A 16,556-nucleotide genomic window follows, 5' to 3' on the forward strand; every position below is an offset into this window, starting at 1 on the left:
TCACCCTTATCATTTCTCTCCTGGACCATAACGTTGACTACTAACAAATAGCAAAAACATAACTATACTATTTGCTTATAATATTCTCATATATTATATATTTATATATCATATAATATATATAATTTATATATATATAATATAATATATATACATATATATTTTCATTTAGGTTATTTCTACTTGTTAACAGACGTCTCTGCAGTAACTGTATTTAACCACAAGGAGCTGGAAGGGGCGCACGACACCACCAAACGGAAACCGGAAATGAGGTCACCATCAACGTACCAAATTCAAACTTGTTTTACAGAAAACATCATTAGCCAGAGCTCGTTTTCCATCTGTTAGCTGAGCGTATCTTCTTTTACTTCTGATTTCACACCAACACAGGTAACGTCACTCACTTTCCCCGTAGTTTTCATCGCTTTTAGACTAGAATAAGTGTTATTTTTCGTCTGCGTGGACGACTTTGAGTTGAGTGCGCTGCGCGATTTTGAGCTGGTCAGCTTAGCTAGCGGCCGGCAGGATGTCGAGCGGACTGAGGCTGATGTTAAAGTTGAAAACAAAGATTTTTAGTCGTGCCGAGCCATACCAAGCCGCGATAAGTCAAGAAACGGTTAACAGCGAAACGGTCTCTTTCAATAATTATCGCTAATAATGTTGGCGTGATTTGTTAGACACCGTTTTAATTGTGGTTTGTGGTCAGAAAATGACTTGGGTGGTGTCACTTTTTCCGTTTATGATGATGTCTTGAACTGGAATTATGATAAAAGATAAATGTTGTATAACACACCTTATTTGATTAAATGGGAAACTATAAGTAAGTTGTCCTTGTAAGAATGAAGTTGTGTATATCTGTATTGTATTGACTTGGTATTTCATCTTAAAGCAAACCTTTCTATCTAATTGCAGGGAGTTATTTAACCAGGAAAATAAACGTGTGTCCTGAAAAATACATAATTATTGTGCGACTGAAGAGGCGAAGATGCCTGTGGAGAGGACTGAGCACCGTGGTGCTGACGAGCTTCAACGATATTATGAAGTTTATGAGACAATCGGCTCAGGTAATATCAATAATTGTGAGCTTTGTCAGTTTAATTTCCTCTTTGGTGTTAAATTTGGAACAATTTATTTTAGGAGGCTTTGCTAAAGTCAAGCTGGGCCGACACATCATGACGGGAGAGAAGGTTGCCATTAAAATCATGAACAAGAAGGATTTGGGGGTAAGTGGGATCATTTCCAGTTTCTTCTTGTGAAATGATGTACATTTAAAGATAAAATAAACATTTGTCATCTTTCGCTCCCTAGGATGATCTGCCTCGTGTGAAGGTAGAAATCGAGGCCATGAAGAACCTGAGTCACCAGCACATCTGTCGTCTTTATCAGGTCATAGAGACAGCCACGCAGATCTTCATGATTCTCGAGGTAAGTGCACACACGTACAGGCACTGACTATTGAATGTGGTTATGTCGTATATAATCTGATGACTATTTATTCGTCTTGTCTCTTTTATTTCTTCAGTACTGTCCAGGAGGGGAGTTGTTTGATTACATCATAGCAAAGGACCGCCTGTCAGAGGAGGAGACCAGGGTCTTTTTCCGACAGATCGTGTCAGCGATGGCCTACGTCCACAGCCAGGGTTATGCACACAGAGATCTCAAACCGGTAAAAACAACCGCTCAACCAGGAAAACATGTCTCATTTCTGTAGCTTCATGTGAAAATAACGCCTGGTGTAATGTTTGTCTCTTCAGGAAAACTTGTTGATCGATGAAGACCACAATTTGAAGCTCATAGACTTTGGTCTTTGTGCCAAACCTAAGGTAAAACATCACACTCCCTATTCTACTTTGTGTATCAAACACGTTAAGCCTGCATTTACTCAAATATCAAGAGTTGTGGAAGTTCCAAAGCTACTTTTTTCATAGTCCTGTTCAGCAATGAATCCTGCAGTGATTCAGAACTTGTTTCCTTACACAATTTGTCCACCAGAGGGCGCTCTGGTTCATGTTGTCTTACTTCCAACACCCAGCACCTTCATATTGCAATATACTGTCCTATGTATATAAAGGATTTGCCTTGTATTCATTACCCAATCCTTTTTTTTAACCTTCTAAAATGGCATTGGCCACAAAAAAATCCACTTATGTTGATCACTGAATGATATGCTCTCTCTCACTTGCCTACAAAAGGGGGGTCTGGGTTATGAGCTGATGACGTGCTGCGGGAGCCCTGCATATGCAGCCCCTGAACTCATCCAAGGAAGAGCATATATTGGTTCAGAGGTGAGAGATGGAGGCTGTGTGGTATTATTTACAAGTGTCAAAAACGTGTGTCCCTGTTTTAAACCCACAAAACTCAATTTGTTTTCACTTCACTTGACTATTTCCTGCCTGTTCCACAAATCTGCTCTTTCACGGTCTCCTGCTCGTATTCAGCGGTGAATGACTGTGTGTGCAGCTGAGCTGTGAAATCCAGGCTGTTTCACTTGTAAGTCGTAATGTATCGCCGTGTGACGTCAAACCTCTCCAGGCTGATGTTTGGAGTATGGGGGTGCTGCTGTTCGCTCTGCTCTGTGGATACCTGCCTTTCGACGACGAAAACTGCATGGCCCTCTACAGAAAGATTACGGTAAGAGAGCTGCTCGCTTATAGACATCCTGTTTTTGTTTTTAGGAAGTTTTGCTAAATGTCTTGCTTTGTGTTTTCTAATCTTCAGAGGGGGAGATACGACAATCCCCAGTGGCTCACTCCAGGTAGTGTCCTCCTGCTCAACCAGATGATGCAGGTGAGTTTTCAGTTCTCAATTTCCTTTTCCTTATTTATTATGCACTCAGCTTACAAATTCACTCAACAACCACAGTATAAATAAGTTTGTTTAACAAATCTAACTAAATCAAACACATTTTATTAACGGTTTGTTCCTACACTGGCTTTGCACAGATGCAGGAAAGCTTTGGGTTAAGCTGTTTCTTACATGGTGCAAAAAGCTTTGTTTCTATATTTTTAATTATGATATGGAGAGTCAACTCCACTCCCCTGTTACGTCCTTTTGAGCTCCTTAGATTTGCGTGTTTGTAGGCTACGAAGCATGTCGTCTGTTGCATATTGAGGTGTAGTTTCTGTGTGTGTCCTGTAGGTGGACCCCAAGCGGCGTATTACTGTCAGACAGCTGTTGGACCATCCCTGGGTGATTAAAGACTACAACAGCCCTGTGGAGTGGTACAGCAGGCAACCGGTACACAAATACAATATCTATAATCTATGCATTGTGTTCCAGTGTCAACACAATATGTTGTTTAAAGTCGACTTTAAATCCCTAACGTGTGTCTTTTAATAGCTTGGCCACATCGATGAAGATTGTATCACGGAGATGGCTGTGAACATGAAGCGATCGAGAGAAAGCACCACGGCACTGGTGAAAGAGGTGTGCCACTTTGAGGTCAAATGTGAATTATATTTTACATACTCTCCGTCAGTCTAATACGTGTCAAACCCCACAGTGGCGGTACGACCACACCACAGCCACCTACCTGCTGCTGCTGGCAAAGAAACGGAGGGGGAAGCCTGTCCGCCTGCGCCCTGAACCCACTTTCTGCGAGGACTTCTCTCCTTCACACCGGGGATTACAGGTTAGACTAGATGGACCACAACTCCCACAATGCACTTGTATACCTATTGTTTCTGACCATTTGGTGTCTGTGTTTCTAATTTCCTCTCTTGCTTCCAGATGGGTGACGCTCTTCATTTCAGCGAGGACGAGGACGCCGTGATCGTGGGTTCTTTGGATTTTGGCTCGGAATACATCGACGATTGTCCTTGGCTTTCAGTCGCTCAGCGTACGCCCCAGGGGGTCAGAGGTCAGCCCGACGGAATGGCGAGCAACAAAGATACGGTATGTGAGATTTTGGACTGTTATTTGCTCTACTATGTGAGAGGGCTGAGGAAAAGGAGCATCAAAAAGGCTTTGCAGTGAAGAAACGATGTCTGACTGAATCGTACTCATTCTAGAGCTGCAGCTAACGATTATTTTCATAACCGATTAATCGTTTGGTCCATAAATGTTAAAAAACGTTGATCAGTGTTTGTCAAATCTGGAAATGACGATGTTCTCCAATGTCTTGTTTTGTCCACAAACCAAAATGATTCAGTTTTTAATGATTTCTTTGTTATGTGGAGCAAAGAAAACATTCACATTTAAGAAGCTAAAACAATCAGAAATCTTGTTTTAGTAATTGATTAATAATTGATTCTTTCTGTCTTCCTCCCTAAAGAGACTGGCATCTCCATCAGCAGAGAGACGATGTGCTTATAGCCGAACTCCGGAGAGCGGGCGAAAGGCTGCGCCCCGCCACCAGGACAGGAGGGACAGAGCCCACGAACAAACCTCTGAGAATAAGGAGAATGTGGCCGTTCAGGAGAAAGACGTCGACGTTTTCGTTTTGCCTCCGCCTCGAACGCCGGTGTCCACTAGGAAGAATCCACGCCACCACAAGAACGTGTTGACCACGCCCAACGACAACGTGAAAGTGAACGGCGGCAAAACGCAAGCGGTCACTCCTAAAGGTAAAGTCAATAAGTCCAATTTATGTTGAACAACAAAGCTTCAAGTGCTGCTGCTGCTGCAGTAGCCACTTGTCCCTCTCCACACGACTCTCTTTTTCCATTTATCTGTCCCTCTCTGTTTCATGCAGCTCTCATAATCACAAGTGCCACATCCACATGCCACACATTTGCAAGTAAATTGTCTTCTGCTAATAAACTCATTTATTTGACCTGTTTTTATCCCAGAGCCACTCATATTTTTTTTTTTTTTTTTCTATGATTTAGCTGTCACTAAACTGCCCCTGAAAATAAATGGACACACACACACTTATCATTGTCAACTCAAAGGTGAGGTTATTATCAGGTGAAAGCTAATTCTATTGACTTATCTGGAAGTGAAGAACATTAATATGAATGGAGAACCATTTAAAGGTTTAATTATTCATCAGAGTGAGTTCACTGCTCGAATGTCCACCCTCATTAGTTTCCGCGATGAACTCACGCAAGCCGCAAGCCAGCTAATGTAGCCGCCACAGACCTGTATTTACAGTCGCCTGCTCTGCTGCTTCAGGTCCAGAGCGCACACACACACACACACGGACTTACCTCTGACACACTCGTCCACACACACATGCACCGCGGTCTGTCCCTCGGCATGTGCTGTGACAGGTGTAGCTGTCTTTTTCCTCTGCTCACTGTCCCAAGTGGGCTGTAGTGACATGTGTTCTCCTGCCACCAAAGTGTGTGTGTCTCTGTGTATGTGTGTGTGTGTGTCTTTGTACACTGGAGTCTGAGCAAAAGGGCTGCACTCGTACGTTTCGTCTGTTTAATTCAATCCTGTCCAGTTTTCCCCCCTCTCTTTTATTTCCTCGTAAGAGATGCTGAGGTCGTAAAAACAAAAATAATAATAATAATTTGTATTCCTGTGTGTCTCGAAGGTGGAGGCAGTGCCTCTAAAGAACGCAACAAGAGGACGGAACACAAGGAGCTCCCGAATGTTGAAATAATGACTTTCAGCCCCGAGAGACGGTGAGTCATCGCTAAAACTAAAAACTCTTTATCAATCATCTGCTTATTTTCTTCCACATGCTAAAATATACTTATTTAAAGGTGCTATATGTAAGAATGTGGCCAAAAACTGTTACTACACTCAAATTCAAAACACAGAGGTCTTTTAGGTTTAGTTTTCTGACATAACTGGCAACCCGTAGTTGCTCTGCAGCTGAGACTCTACTGACTGCAATGACTGGTAGACGGTGGTAGGTGGCGCCACGTGCCAAAACATGATTTCAAAACATAAACATGATTTGCAGTCTGCAAAATAATTTTTTTAATGCAAATATTTTGTCTGTACTGTTGTTGTTGGTGAGTTCAGTTTGTTATATGAACATTATTCCTGAGTCTCTGTGACACATGAGGAGGATTTTATGACCAGTTGCTTTAGATTTATTACATAATGCACCTTTAAGATTATTAAAAGAATTTAAAGTGAATATCGTTAGCCTAATAGCATAGTTGCTTAAGTCGTATTTGAACGTTTTCGCAAAACAAGAAAAAACTTAAATTATTAGCTAGCACATTGGTAAAGTTGGGCAGATTTGTGCACAATTACCAAAAAAATGACTTGGGCAATTATGCTATTAGGCTAACGATATGGCAAAAGCTGTGCGTTTAACCTGGATTAAAAGAAAATTGGAATAGGGCAATTTAGACCAATTTGGGCAAAGACGGTGTGAATGAAGGTCAGGACCCCGTTTTCCTCTGCAGGTCTCGGTCTTTGGACTTGGCCGACAGCGGGAAGAAGAAAAGAGGAGGGAAGGTGTTCGGTTCTCTGGAGAGAGGCCTGGACAAGGTGATCACCATGCTCACGCCCGGCAAGAGGCGCGGCGTGCGCGACGGCCCCCGCAAAATCAAGGTACCGTTTGCCTGAGTTTGAAGAAAAAAAATGCCAAGAAGATGGGCCGAGAGGTGGCGGAGAAGCATGTTTTTATTTACCTGTCGTGTAATAGCCAGTGTTTGGCTAAAGATACGGTGGATACACACATTTTTTAACACAATAAGTAACTAGAAACATGGGTTTTTCACTTCAGAAATGATGGTTTAGGGCTTTAGATGCACTTAAAATATAATTGTGTTTAATATTGTGTTACTAGGCAGCATTTCTAATCCCTGCCTGTTTCCTGTAGGCACAATACAACGTGACTCTGACCAGTCAGACGAACCCAGACCAAGTTCTGAACCAGATCCTCTCCATCTTGCCTGAGAAAAATGTCGACTTTATACAGAAAGGGTAAGAGTTCAACCCTCGACTCGGTAAACTTTTTCCTTTACCCGCACCTTGTGTTACCACCAGATAACCAGATGTTTTATTTCCCAGGTACACCCTGAAGTGTCAGACCTGGGGCGACTTTGGCAAAGTGACGATGGCGTTCGAGCTGGAGGTGTGTCTGCTGCAGAGGCCCGAGGTCGTCGGCGTCCGCCGCCAGCGCCTGAAAGGAGACGCCTGGGTCTACAAACACCTGGTGGAGGACATCCTGTCCACGTCCAGCATTTAAAAGCACTTTACAGACAAAAAAACAAAAACACTTCCCCCCCTTTACCAGTTTAATAGACTGGCTCGTCTCGTGTCAGCCGTCAACACCTCTTCATGTTGCAGAGATTCGTATCAGTCTTTAATTATTTTTATGAATATTTAAATTCCCCTCAGACGAGCCTGCAAACCCTGCTTTACTCTGCCGCGTGGAATTGATGAGAATTACACGTCGAGATTCCTGTACAGTCAGTGTATCTTGTTTTATGTGAGCGTTGTTGTTCATTTTCATAACTATTTGGCTAAATAGGATCACGTCAATGCTCCTGATGCATTTACACACTTATACCTTCTGGCTGCTTATTACCATATTTATGTCATGATGATGTTGTTCTCCCCTGGAGGAACTTGATTTAATAACTTGAATAAGCAAGAGGATTACTAATTCACTGTCAGTGTTCTTTTTTTAATGTACATTCTGTTTTTACATGGTTTATGTTAATTGTCTTGATTTTTTATTTTCTTAGCTGTGTTTTTTCCATGTTTCCAGTGTCTGTCGCGTCTGTGCCATGTTAAAGAGGAACAAAATAAACGGTTTCTGATGAGCTGTTTCATGGATTTCATTGACACCCCCCCCCCTTTCCTTTTCCTTTTCCATTCAGCAGTTTGATGGAGCAGTCGTGTGTTCTGGAGTCGACTGTCGTCGTCCTTCTGTTCGCCTGCGTAGATTGATCGTGACAGTTTTTTCCTCTTCTAAGTGTCACAAATCTATCTATCCCTGCCTCGCGTATTTTGAGACACAGAGACGTCGGACTACGGTGGATTTAAAATGAAATTGTGACGTAAACGGATGAGCGTCGACGCTCCAAATGTTGGCTGATCATTGTTATGGCTCTAGGAGCTCACTAAATAATGATGATTATCGCCTGCGACGTCTGAATATGATATTAAAACAGAAACATAAGGAGTCTTATGAGACCTCTCTTCAAAGACGAGATGCCGTTTAGTCACGACGGGCTTTATTTGTCTGTGGCGACTTCTCCTTGCCGTCTCAGCAGGGAGGCGAAGGTTAGCGTGATGCTCATGTGGCCGATGGAAGTGGTGATGAGGAGGTTTTAACCTTAATGGTTTGTGAGGAAAAGGCTGGTGAGAGGGGGGTGGGAGGATGATGATGATGATGATGATGATTTAAAGACAAAGGTGAAGGTTGGAGTTAAGTTGGAAGAAAAAAAAGAAAAAAAGCACACGTCCTCAGCTCATATTCTGCTCATTATTCCAGTGGTGGATGACTCCTGCTGGGCTGAGGATGGAGGTGTGTGTGTGTGTGTGTGTGTACAACTGATGATATAAGGCTTACTTTTCTGTTTTCTCGCCATGTTGTGGTCCAATGGATCTGTGTATGTGTTCTCCTTTGACTTTTAAAGTAAGGTTTTGGTTCTGTTTCATAAATTTGCATCATGTTTTTGGTGTTAAAGGCGCCAAATGTAAGAATGTGGCCAAAAGAGGTTACTACACTCGAATCTATGAAAATACCGAGGTCTTTTAGGTTTGGTTTTCTGACCTAACTGGCAACCCGTGGTTGCTCGGCAGCTGAGACTCTACTGACTGCAATGACTGGTAGACGGCGGTAGGTGGCGCCACATGCCAAAACATGATTTCAAAACATAAACATGATTTGCAGTCTGCAAAATATTTTTTTTGATGCAAATATTTTGTCTGTACTGTTGTTGTTGGTGAGTTCAGTTTGTTATATGAACATTATTCCTGAGTCTCTGTGACATATTAGGAGGATTTTATGGCCATTTGCTTTAGATTTATTACATAATGCATAATGCAGAGGTCAAATATTCAAAGTTTTCACTCCTTTAAAAAAAAAAAAAAAAGTTAAGATGTGAGTGTCATTTGTTCCTCCTTTCAAACAGGGGGCGCTACAACTCCTACGTCTCCACCAACAGCTTGATGAGGTTTAATGAGTTCAAGCTGGGAAACTTTGCAGTGGGAGAGCTGACACAGCTCTTTCAGTTGAGCAGCTGCAGTGTTTGGTAATTCTTTGATAAAATCATCATCATATCATCAAATATCATCACACACTGTCCCATAACCGTGTGGATGTTGGAGGAGATTCGATAAGTTTCGATTTTACTCTCTCTGTTGTGTGAGTGTAGAAGAGTTTGAGATAGAAATGAGGCTTCTGCTGGCGATCGCTCTCCTCCTCCTTTTCCTATGTGAGTTTATGTTTCTTGAGAAGTGCTATTACACTGATACGCTCCAATAGTTTTGCTTGTGTTTTTTTTTTTTTTTGTATGTGAGGCAACTGCATGACACATCAATTTCCCCCCTTTTTGTTCTCTTTCAGGGCTTCACAGCAGGGCACACACATCCAGTGACGGAGAACAGTGTGAGGTGAGTTTATATTATTATTATTATTTGAGGAAGAAACTAATTAAAGTGTGGTGGTGCTCAACCTGTGATTTGGGGTCCCTGAGGGGTCAAAAGATGGATAAGAAATTTAAAAAAAGAAGAAAGTGTATTCTTTTAATGTTTTACTTTTAAAAATGTTAATTTTACTACTATTAAAATGCCTTTAGCTTAGTGTTCTGGTTTCAGTTCACTTATAAAAGTGTCTTTGTCAAATTTTGGACGAAATACTGTGGTAGACTTTTTTGTCAAATTTTTGACAAAAATGTTTTCAAATATTTTTTGTCAAATTTTGGACGACATGACTTTTTCGTCAAATTTTGGACGTCAAATTTTGGACGTCAAATTTTTTTGACTCTTTTATCAAATTTTGACAACATACCACGGTATGACTTTTTTTTGTCAACATTTTGGATGTCAACATTTTGTTTGACTTTTTTGTCAAATTTTGGACAACAATTTCTTTTTTAACTTTTTTGTCAAATTTTGAACGACATACCTCGGTATTACTTTTTTGTCAAATTTTGGACGACAAAATTTTGTTTGACTTTCTTGTCAAATTTTGGACAACAATTTTTTTTTTACGTTTTTGTCAAATTTTGGCAACAACATTTTGTTTTACTTTTTCGTCAAATTTTGGACAACAATTTTTTTTTTACGTTTTTGTCAAATTTTGGACAAACCTTTTTTCACTTTGTTGTCAAATTTTGGACAACAATTTTTTTTTACGTTTTTGTCAAATTTTGGACGACCATATTTTTTTGACTTTCTTGTCAAATTTTGGACAACAACTTTTTTTTTTTACTTTTTCGTCAAATTTTGAACGACACCGCCGTACCACTTTTTTTGTCAAATTTTGGACGACAAAATTTTGTTTGACTTTTTTGTCAAATATTGGACTTCATGACTTTTTCATCAAATTTTGGACGTACATTTTATTTTTTACTTTTTTTGTCAAATTTTGGAGGACATTGCGGTATGACTTTTTGTCAAATTTTGGACAACAATAATTTTTTTTACTTTTTTGTCAAATTTTGTACAAAAATTTTTGTTTGACTTTTGTCAAAACACCTGTCTCTTTGGCTAAATAAGCAGCGTTGATGAATGTAACTGAAACATCCCGTCTCAGTTTGAAGGTTAGCGTAGTAAAGTTTGTGCGCTGTCATCACATTGTACACTCTGTGTTTCCCAGTCCGTCTCCTCCAGTAAGGCCATGGTGTCCGTCCTCTTGTCCCCTCTGACCCTGTACTCGTGGTTGACCTCCACGCTGCTCAGACTCTTCCTGTCCGTCCCGCCTCTCGTCCTCGCCGCCGTGTTCAACAGCCTGGCTCTGCTGCTGGCCTGGCCGTGGTGCGTTGCCTCCGTCTGCGTCACGGTGCTGCTCACGTGGCTCCACGTCGCCCTGTACCTGCTCCACCTGGCCTTGGTGCTTTGGGCGGTGGCCATTTTGACCCTGGAGCGGCACAAAATGGCCGACACTGCTGCTGCTGCTGCTGCTGATCAGAATGAGCTGTACCGGCAGAAGAAAGCGGAGAGTCGTTACACCGTTACCAGGCCGAGGCATCAGTGAGTTATTCTTTAAAATAATCTTGTTTCCTTGAGTGTAAATGTTGTTCCGACCGGCTTTTACCTTCATTATCTAATGAACCTACAACTGTGGCTGATATGTACATGGATTCTGTGTTTTTAAATTGGCTTTGGGACTAAAAAAAAAGAAAAGAAGAAGCACTGATTAGTGTTTGGTCCTCGTGACCTAAATGAGGTTGAAAACACTTGTGCTCGTTGGCTCTTGGACAAACAGCAAATCTCTCTCTCTCTCTCTCTCTCATTTCCCTCTGTCTTCAAACATGGCCTCCAATTATGGGCGGATTGTTGTTGCTGTGATTTTCGCCGCATCTGCAGATGTTGTCATTAGACACGTCCGTCAAATTGCAGATGAGAGAAAAAGAGAGGGAAATCTTATGCATTCATTGCATCAGTGCCCGTGTGTGTGTGTGTGTGTGTTCTTGTACTTGTGGCATACTGAGGACCAGTGAGGGTTTTTAACCAACAAAGTGAGGTCTTTTTTACAAAGTCAGGACATTTTGGCCGGTCCTCACTTTGTTTTCATTGAAATCACTTCCTTAGGTTGTAAACATGATTTACTCTGTTTTTAACAGAGGTCCTCAATATGGTACAACAACTCATTTTCTAGCCCTGGTTTTGCTCTGGGGCTCCACCTGCAGATATTTTACGGGACTGCACCCAGTAGTTCTTTGTGGATGTCATTCATGAAGTGGATATTTGTAATTGTGTTGATTTATAAACTGGAAATGCTGGTTCTCAGTATGCAGCAAGTACAAGAATGTGTGTGTGCATGTTTTCTTGTACTTGTGGCATACTGAGCACCAGTGAGGGTTTTTAACCAACAAAGTGAGGTCTTTTTTACAAAGGCAGGACATTTTTGGCCGGTCCTCACTTTGTTTTCATTGAAATCACTTCCTTAGGTTGTAAACATCATACTATACTCTGTTTTTAACAGAGGTCCTCAATATGGTACAAAAACAAATTTTTGCCCAGCCCTGGTTTTGCTCTGGGGCTCCACCTGCAGACATTTTACGGTACTGCACCCAGTAGCTCTTTATAGATGTCATTCATGAAGTAGATATTTGTAATTGTGTTGATTTATAAAGTGGAAATGCTGGTCCTCACTTTGTCGGCACTTTTACCTGGTCCTCAGTATGCAGCAAGTACAAGAGTGTATGTGTGCGTGTGTTCTCTTACTTGTGGCATACTGAGGACCAGTGAGGGGTTTTTAACCAACAAAGTGAGGTCTTTTTTTACAAAGTGAGGACATTTTGGCCGGTCTTCCTTTTGTTTTCATTGAAATCACTTCCTTAGGTTGTAAACATACTATTCTCTGTTTTTGAGGTCCTCAATATGTTACAAAAAATCTCATTTTCCAGCCTTGGTTTTGCTCTGGGGCTCCACCTGAAGACATTTTACGGTACTGCACCCAGTAGTTCTTTATAGATGTCATTCATGAAGGAGATATTTGTAATTGTGTTGATTTATAAAGTGGAAATGCTGGTCCTCACTTTGTCGGCACTTTTACCTGGTCCTCAGTAGGCAGCAAGTACAAGAATGTGTGCGTGTGTGCAGTGAAAGTCCAGCAGGGCAAAAGGATGCAAACCACATTCCTGAAAAACACTAATAAAGGGAGTTAACAGCGAGAGAAACTAGATGTGGTATAGGCGTCGAGCCAGTTGCTCAGCCAACCAGTAAACAGCATATGCTGACACGCTGTGGCTCCCACATCTTGGCAAGGCATTAAAAAATGTGCAATATTTATTTCTTCAAAAACTCCTAAACCAAACCAAAGCGTGAAACCCGTAAAAAAGTAATGTGTGAAGTTCCGACGCTGCGTTCAACAGACAGACAAAGAGACAAGGAGAGGGAGGGAGGGAGGGCGGGGGCTGAATGAGGCTGGATCATAGAGATTTATTAAATGGCCGTGGCATCCTAATTAGCATAAAGACTGGACTGGCCCACTCAAGCAGAGAATTAAAAACCTTAATTGTGCTGTCAGCCTTCCTCTCTCTTTCTCACTGTTGACTCTCTGACTTCATTGCGCTCACATTTGTCTCCTCCCCGCGTACGGAGCTCGTCTGTGGTCTTTAATTGTTGGTGATAAATGGGAAGTGGGACGTTTGTAATTGTCTCGGAGACGGAGACGGAGGAGGAAGCGAGTGAGGAGGCCATTTATCACATGTTTGTGTTTGAAGGACGAAGAATTGGTTTGGGTTTGAAGTGTTTAAGAGGGATTTGATCTCGGGTTTGTCTTTAGAAAGATCTGAACATAGCAGAGGTGATCGGGAGGGGGATGGAGATAAAATACACCATAAAGGTTTAATTCTCTTTGGAAAAAGCCTTTCAATCTGTTGGTGCTTTTGTGGCAGCTATTTATCACGTTTTATATATTTTTTATTCAATTATCAGTGTTTTTGGACAGTTTTTAAGAGAATTCACTAATAACATGCAGTGCTATGTGAAGATACTGTGTCTGGAAATCTGTTTTCAGGATATTTGAGCAATTTCTATGGACGCCCGTTTCCACCAGAGGAAAAATAAAGAGGTATAAAAATATTTATGAGATGAGGTTGAAATTATGGGATAAAAAGTCAAAATTATGAGATAAAAAGTCGAAATTATCAGATAAAGTTGAAATTATGAGCTAAAGATAAGAAATTATGAGCTAAAGATAAGAAATTATGAGATAAGTTGAAATTATAAAATAAAAAGTTGAAATTATGAGATAAAAAGTCATAATATTTAGATAAAGTCGAAATTATGAGCTAAAAATTAGAAATTATGAGATAAAAAGTTGAAATTATGAGATAAAGAGCGGAACTTATGAGATAGTCATAATTTTTAGATAAAGTCAAAATTATGAGATAAAAAGTAGTAATTTTTTGGGTAAAAGTCGAAACTATGAGATCAAAAATTTAAATTATGAGGAAAAGGCCGAAATTATGAGATAAAATGTTGAAATTATGAGATAAAGTAATAATTTTTAGATAAAAAAGTAATTATAGTCATAATAATATAAAACTCTAATCTTCAGCCAAATTTAAGTGTAATTACTCACATATTCTTATAACCAGACCTGTACGATATTAACAGCCATAACTGAGGAGCCTTTCAAGGTTCCTTCACTAGATACCAAGGCACCAGACATCTGGACCAGAAACACTCACCATCTCAACTCTTACTTCACTATCTGTATCAGACCTGGCAAACGCTGCCGGACAGAAATCTGCGATGATGCCTTAACTTCACGTCTCCAATAAAATCTGTCAACTTATACTCATGGCTGACTCCGGAGGTTCCATCATTGGTCGTCTCATGCGAGGCAGGGATTGAGGGAAGAGGAACCAGGAGAGAGGAGCAGTGGAAGGATTCTCTGGAGGAGGAGGAGGAGGAGGAAGAAGAGGAGGAGGAGGAGGAGGAGGAGGAAGTGATGTGATGTGTGAGGGTCAGTCGTGTTTGTGCGTCTGTGCTGTCAGTCTTCTATCCTGCAGCAGCAGCAGCAGCAGCAGATGAGGTTAAGACTTTTGGAGGCCAGCCTCACTCTCAGCACTGACAGCTCGTACACACACACAAACTACCCCACTTTACCCCCTTTTTACCCTACCTGCCCTTCCTTTCCTCTCTTTTTTTTGTCGTTTTTGCCTGGTCTTGGTTTCTCCCAATGTGTTTCCATCGTTCTCCTCTTCCTCTCTAATTGGTCTGCACTAGGTTAGTTTAGACAGGGCCTATTCATCACAGCACTTTCCTCATAGACAAACCCTTAGGGAGCCAGAGTCAGACGGGAGGGCATGAGGGTCTGCCGCTTGTCAACCCACTCCTCTTCTTCTTCTTTTTTTTTTACTTCTTCTCATCCTCCTCCTCCTCCTCCTCCCTCCTTCATCTCTCCGCTGAGTTTATAGATGTCAGTTTTTGCAGAGGGGAAGAGGGAGGTGAGGGAGGTGCAGAGCGGCGGAGAGAATGTAGACACATTAGTTAGGCTATTAGTTCAACAAGCTGCTTCCACGCCTGTCAGTGGGCTGACCCACACACACACACACACACGCACACACACACACACACACACACACGTTTGACATTTGTTACATGTAGTATATGTGTGTTGTGTGTGTGTGGGTGTGTGTGCAATTGTAATTGACGGACTGAGGATGGTGTGGAAGGGGGAGGGGCCTGACATGACGCCAACACATCTCGTCGTTTCTGAGCTTTTACGAGTTTAATGTGGCAAATAAGCGCTCGGTGTGTGTGTGTGTGTGTGTGTGTGTGTGTCTGTGTGTGTGTGTGTATGTGTGTAAAGGCCAATGAGAAGCTTGTAAAGGCTCGTTCTCAGACGTCCAAATGTCCTCCGTGAAAAGGTCAAACGAGTTTCTCCTTATTCGACGACACAGTCGGAGCGTTAAGAGTTCGCGTACGTGGTGATGAATGATCCAAATGTTCAAAAATGATGGTAAAAAAAAAGAGTGTAAGGTTCCATTATAACAGTTTCTGTTAAAAGGCTGTAAAAGGTCGTCTTGTGAATCTAAATAACAGGAAAAGTGTCTCTTAATGGACGAGAACTACGTTTTTGAAGAGGACGTATATCAAATAAGAACATTTTTAAAAAGGAAAAGTGCTTTTTTGGGGCACATTAGGGTTTGGATTTCAGGATGTGTGTAAGGGTGGAGTTTGTGTCGTATAGGCCTGCGATTCTTCCAAATCATGACACAAAGGTCGCACTTAAGAAGAAACTTTTGGGTGTTGGATTATGTTCAAGTAAAAACAACAATAACATAATCTCAGGTTTTCAATCGTCTAAAATAAATAAATGTCAAATAGGATGTACTTTTTTATATCATTCGATATCAGTGTATATATCATGATACAAATCACAAGCTTAAGGTTCGCCTAAATGTCAGATATATAGGAAACTATAGGAAATATAGTTTATTATTAAGACGGCTACAAATGAACTAAAATCTGAATTTTTACAGATTCAATGCTTGTTTTAGTTTTACAGAATGAGCAAAATTCTCTCATATTGGCTCTAAATAAATTCAATATAATCTCAATCAAAGCAGCTGTTCTCTCATTGTCATTGACTGTCTGCCAATCTATCTTGTTTTTATACGGAGGAAAAGTTCTAAAATGATAGACGAACACATCGAAGTATCCCTGCAAAGAAAGTTGAGCCGTCCTTTTATACAACCAAGTTGTGATGAATCAAAAGAGCTTAAAATAGTGTCACATAAATACAGAATAAATGCACTTGTAAAATATAAACACAGCTCCATCCTTCAGATTCAAAGTTCCGTGCTCTTTCACTCCCCGTCTTCTCTTCACTCTCCCTCTCTCGTACGAACCCCCTCTTCATTAATCAGTTTAAGGTCCAATTATGCTCATTTGGCCCTCGCACGTCTCTCTACAGAGGCTGTGGAGGGCCAAAATGGAGCCGCACTGACTGACGTTAATTTGCATGACTTCTTGCCCCCTTTAGTACCACTGTTGTCTGTCTGCTGCTC

At 41.2% G+C, this 16,556-nt stretch overlaps 1 protein-coding gene across 1 annotated transcript; it reads left to right on the forward strand.

The window, feature by feature from the left end:
• Positions 1 to 985: 985 nt before the first annotated feature.
• Positions 986 to 7,099, forward strand: melk (maternal embryonic leucine zipper kinase; the record flags this gene model as incomplete). The annotated part of the gene is made up of 17 exons (XM_083909520.1): positions 986 to 1,064; positions 1,138 to 1,223; positions 1,309 to 1,425; positions 1,523 to 1,666; positions 1,755 to 1,823; positions 2,193 to 2,285; positions 2,533 to 2,631; positions 2,719 to 2,787; positions 3,139 to 3,237; positions 3,340 to 3,426; positions 3,503 to 3,631; positions 3,730 to 3,894; positions 4,274 to 4,565; positions 5,483 to 5,573; positions 6,312 to 6,459; positions 6,731 to 6,834; positions 6,922 to 7,099. The coding sequence occupies 17 exons, from the start codon at positions 986 to 988 to the stop codon at positions 7,097 to 7,099; spliced, it is 2,049 nt and encodes a 682-aa protein (XP_083765646.1).
• Between the last annotated feature and the right edge of the window lie 9,457 nt (positions 7,100 to 16,556).

The sequence above is a fragment of the Microchirus variegatus genome, assembly GCF_963457635.1.
Source record: "Microchirus variegatus genome assembly, chromosome: 23".
Lineage (NCBI taxonomy): Eukaryota > Metazoa > Chordata > Actinopteri > Pleuronectiformes > Soleidae > Microchirus > Microchirus variegatus.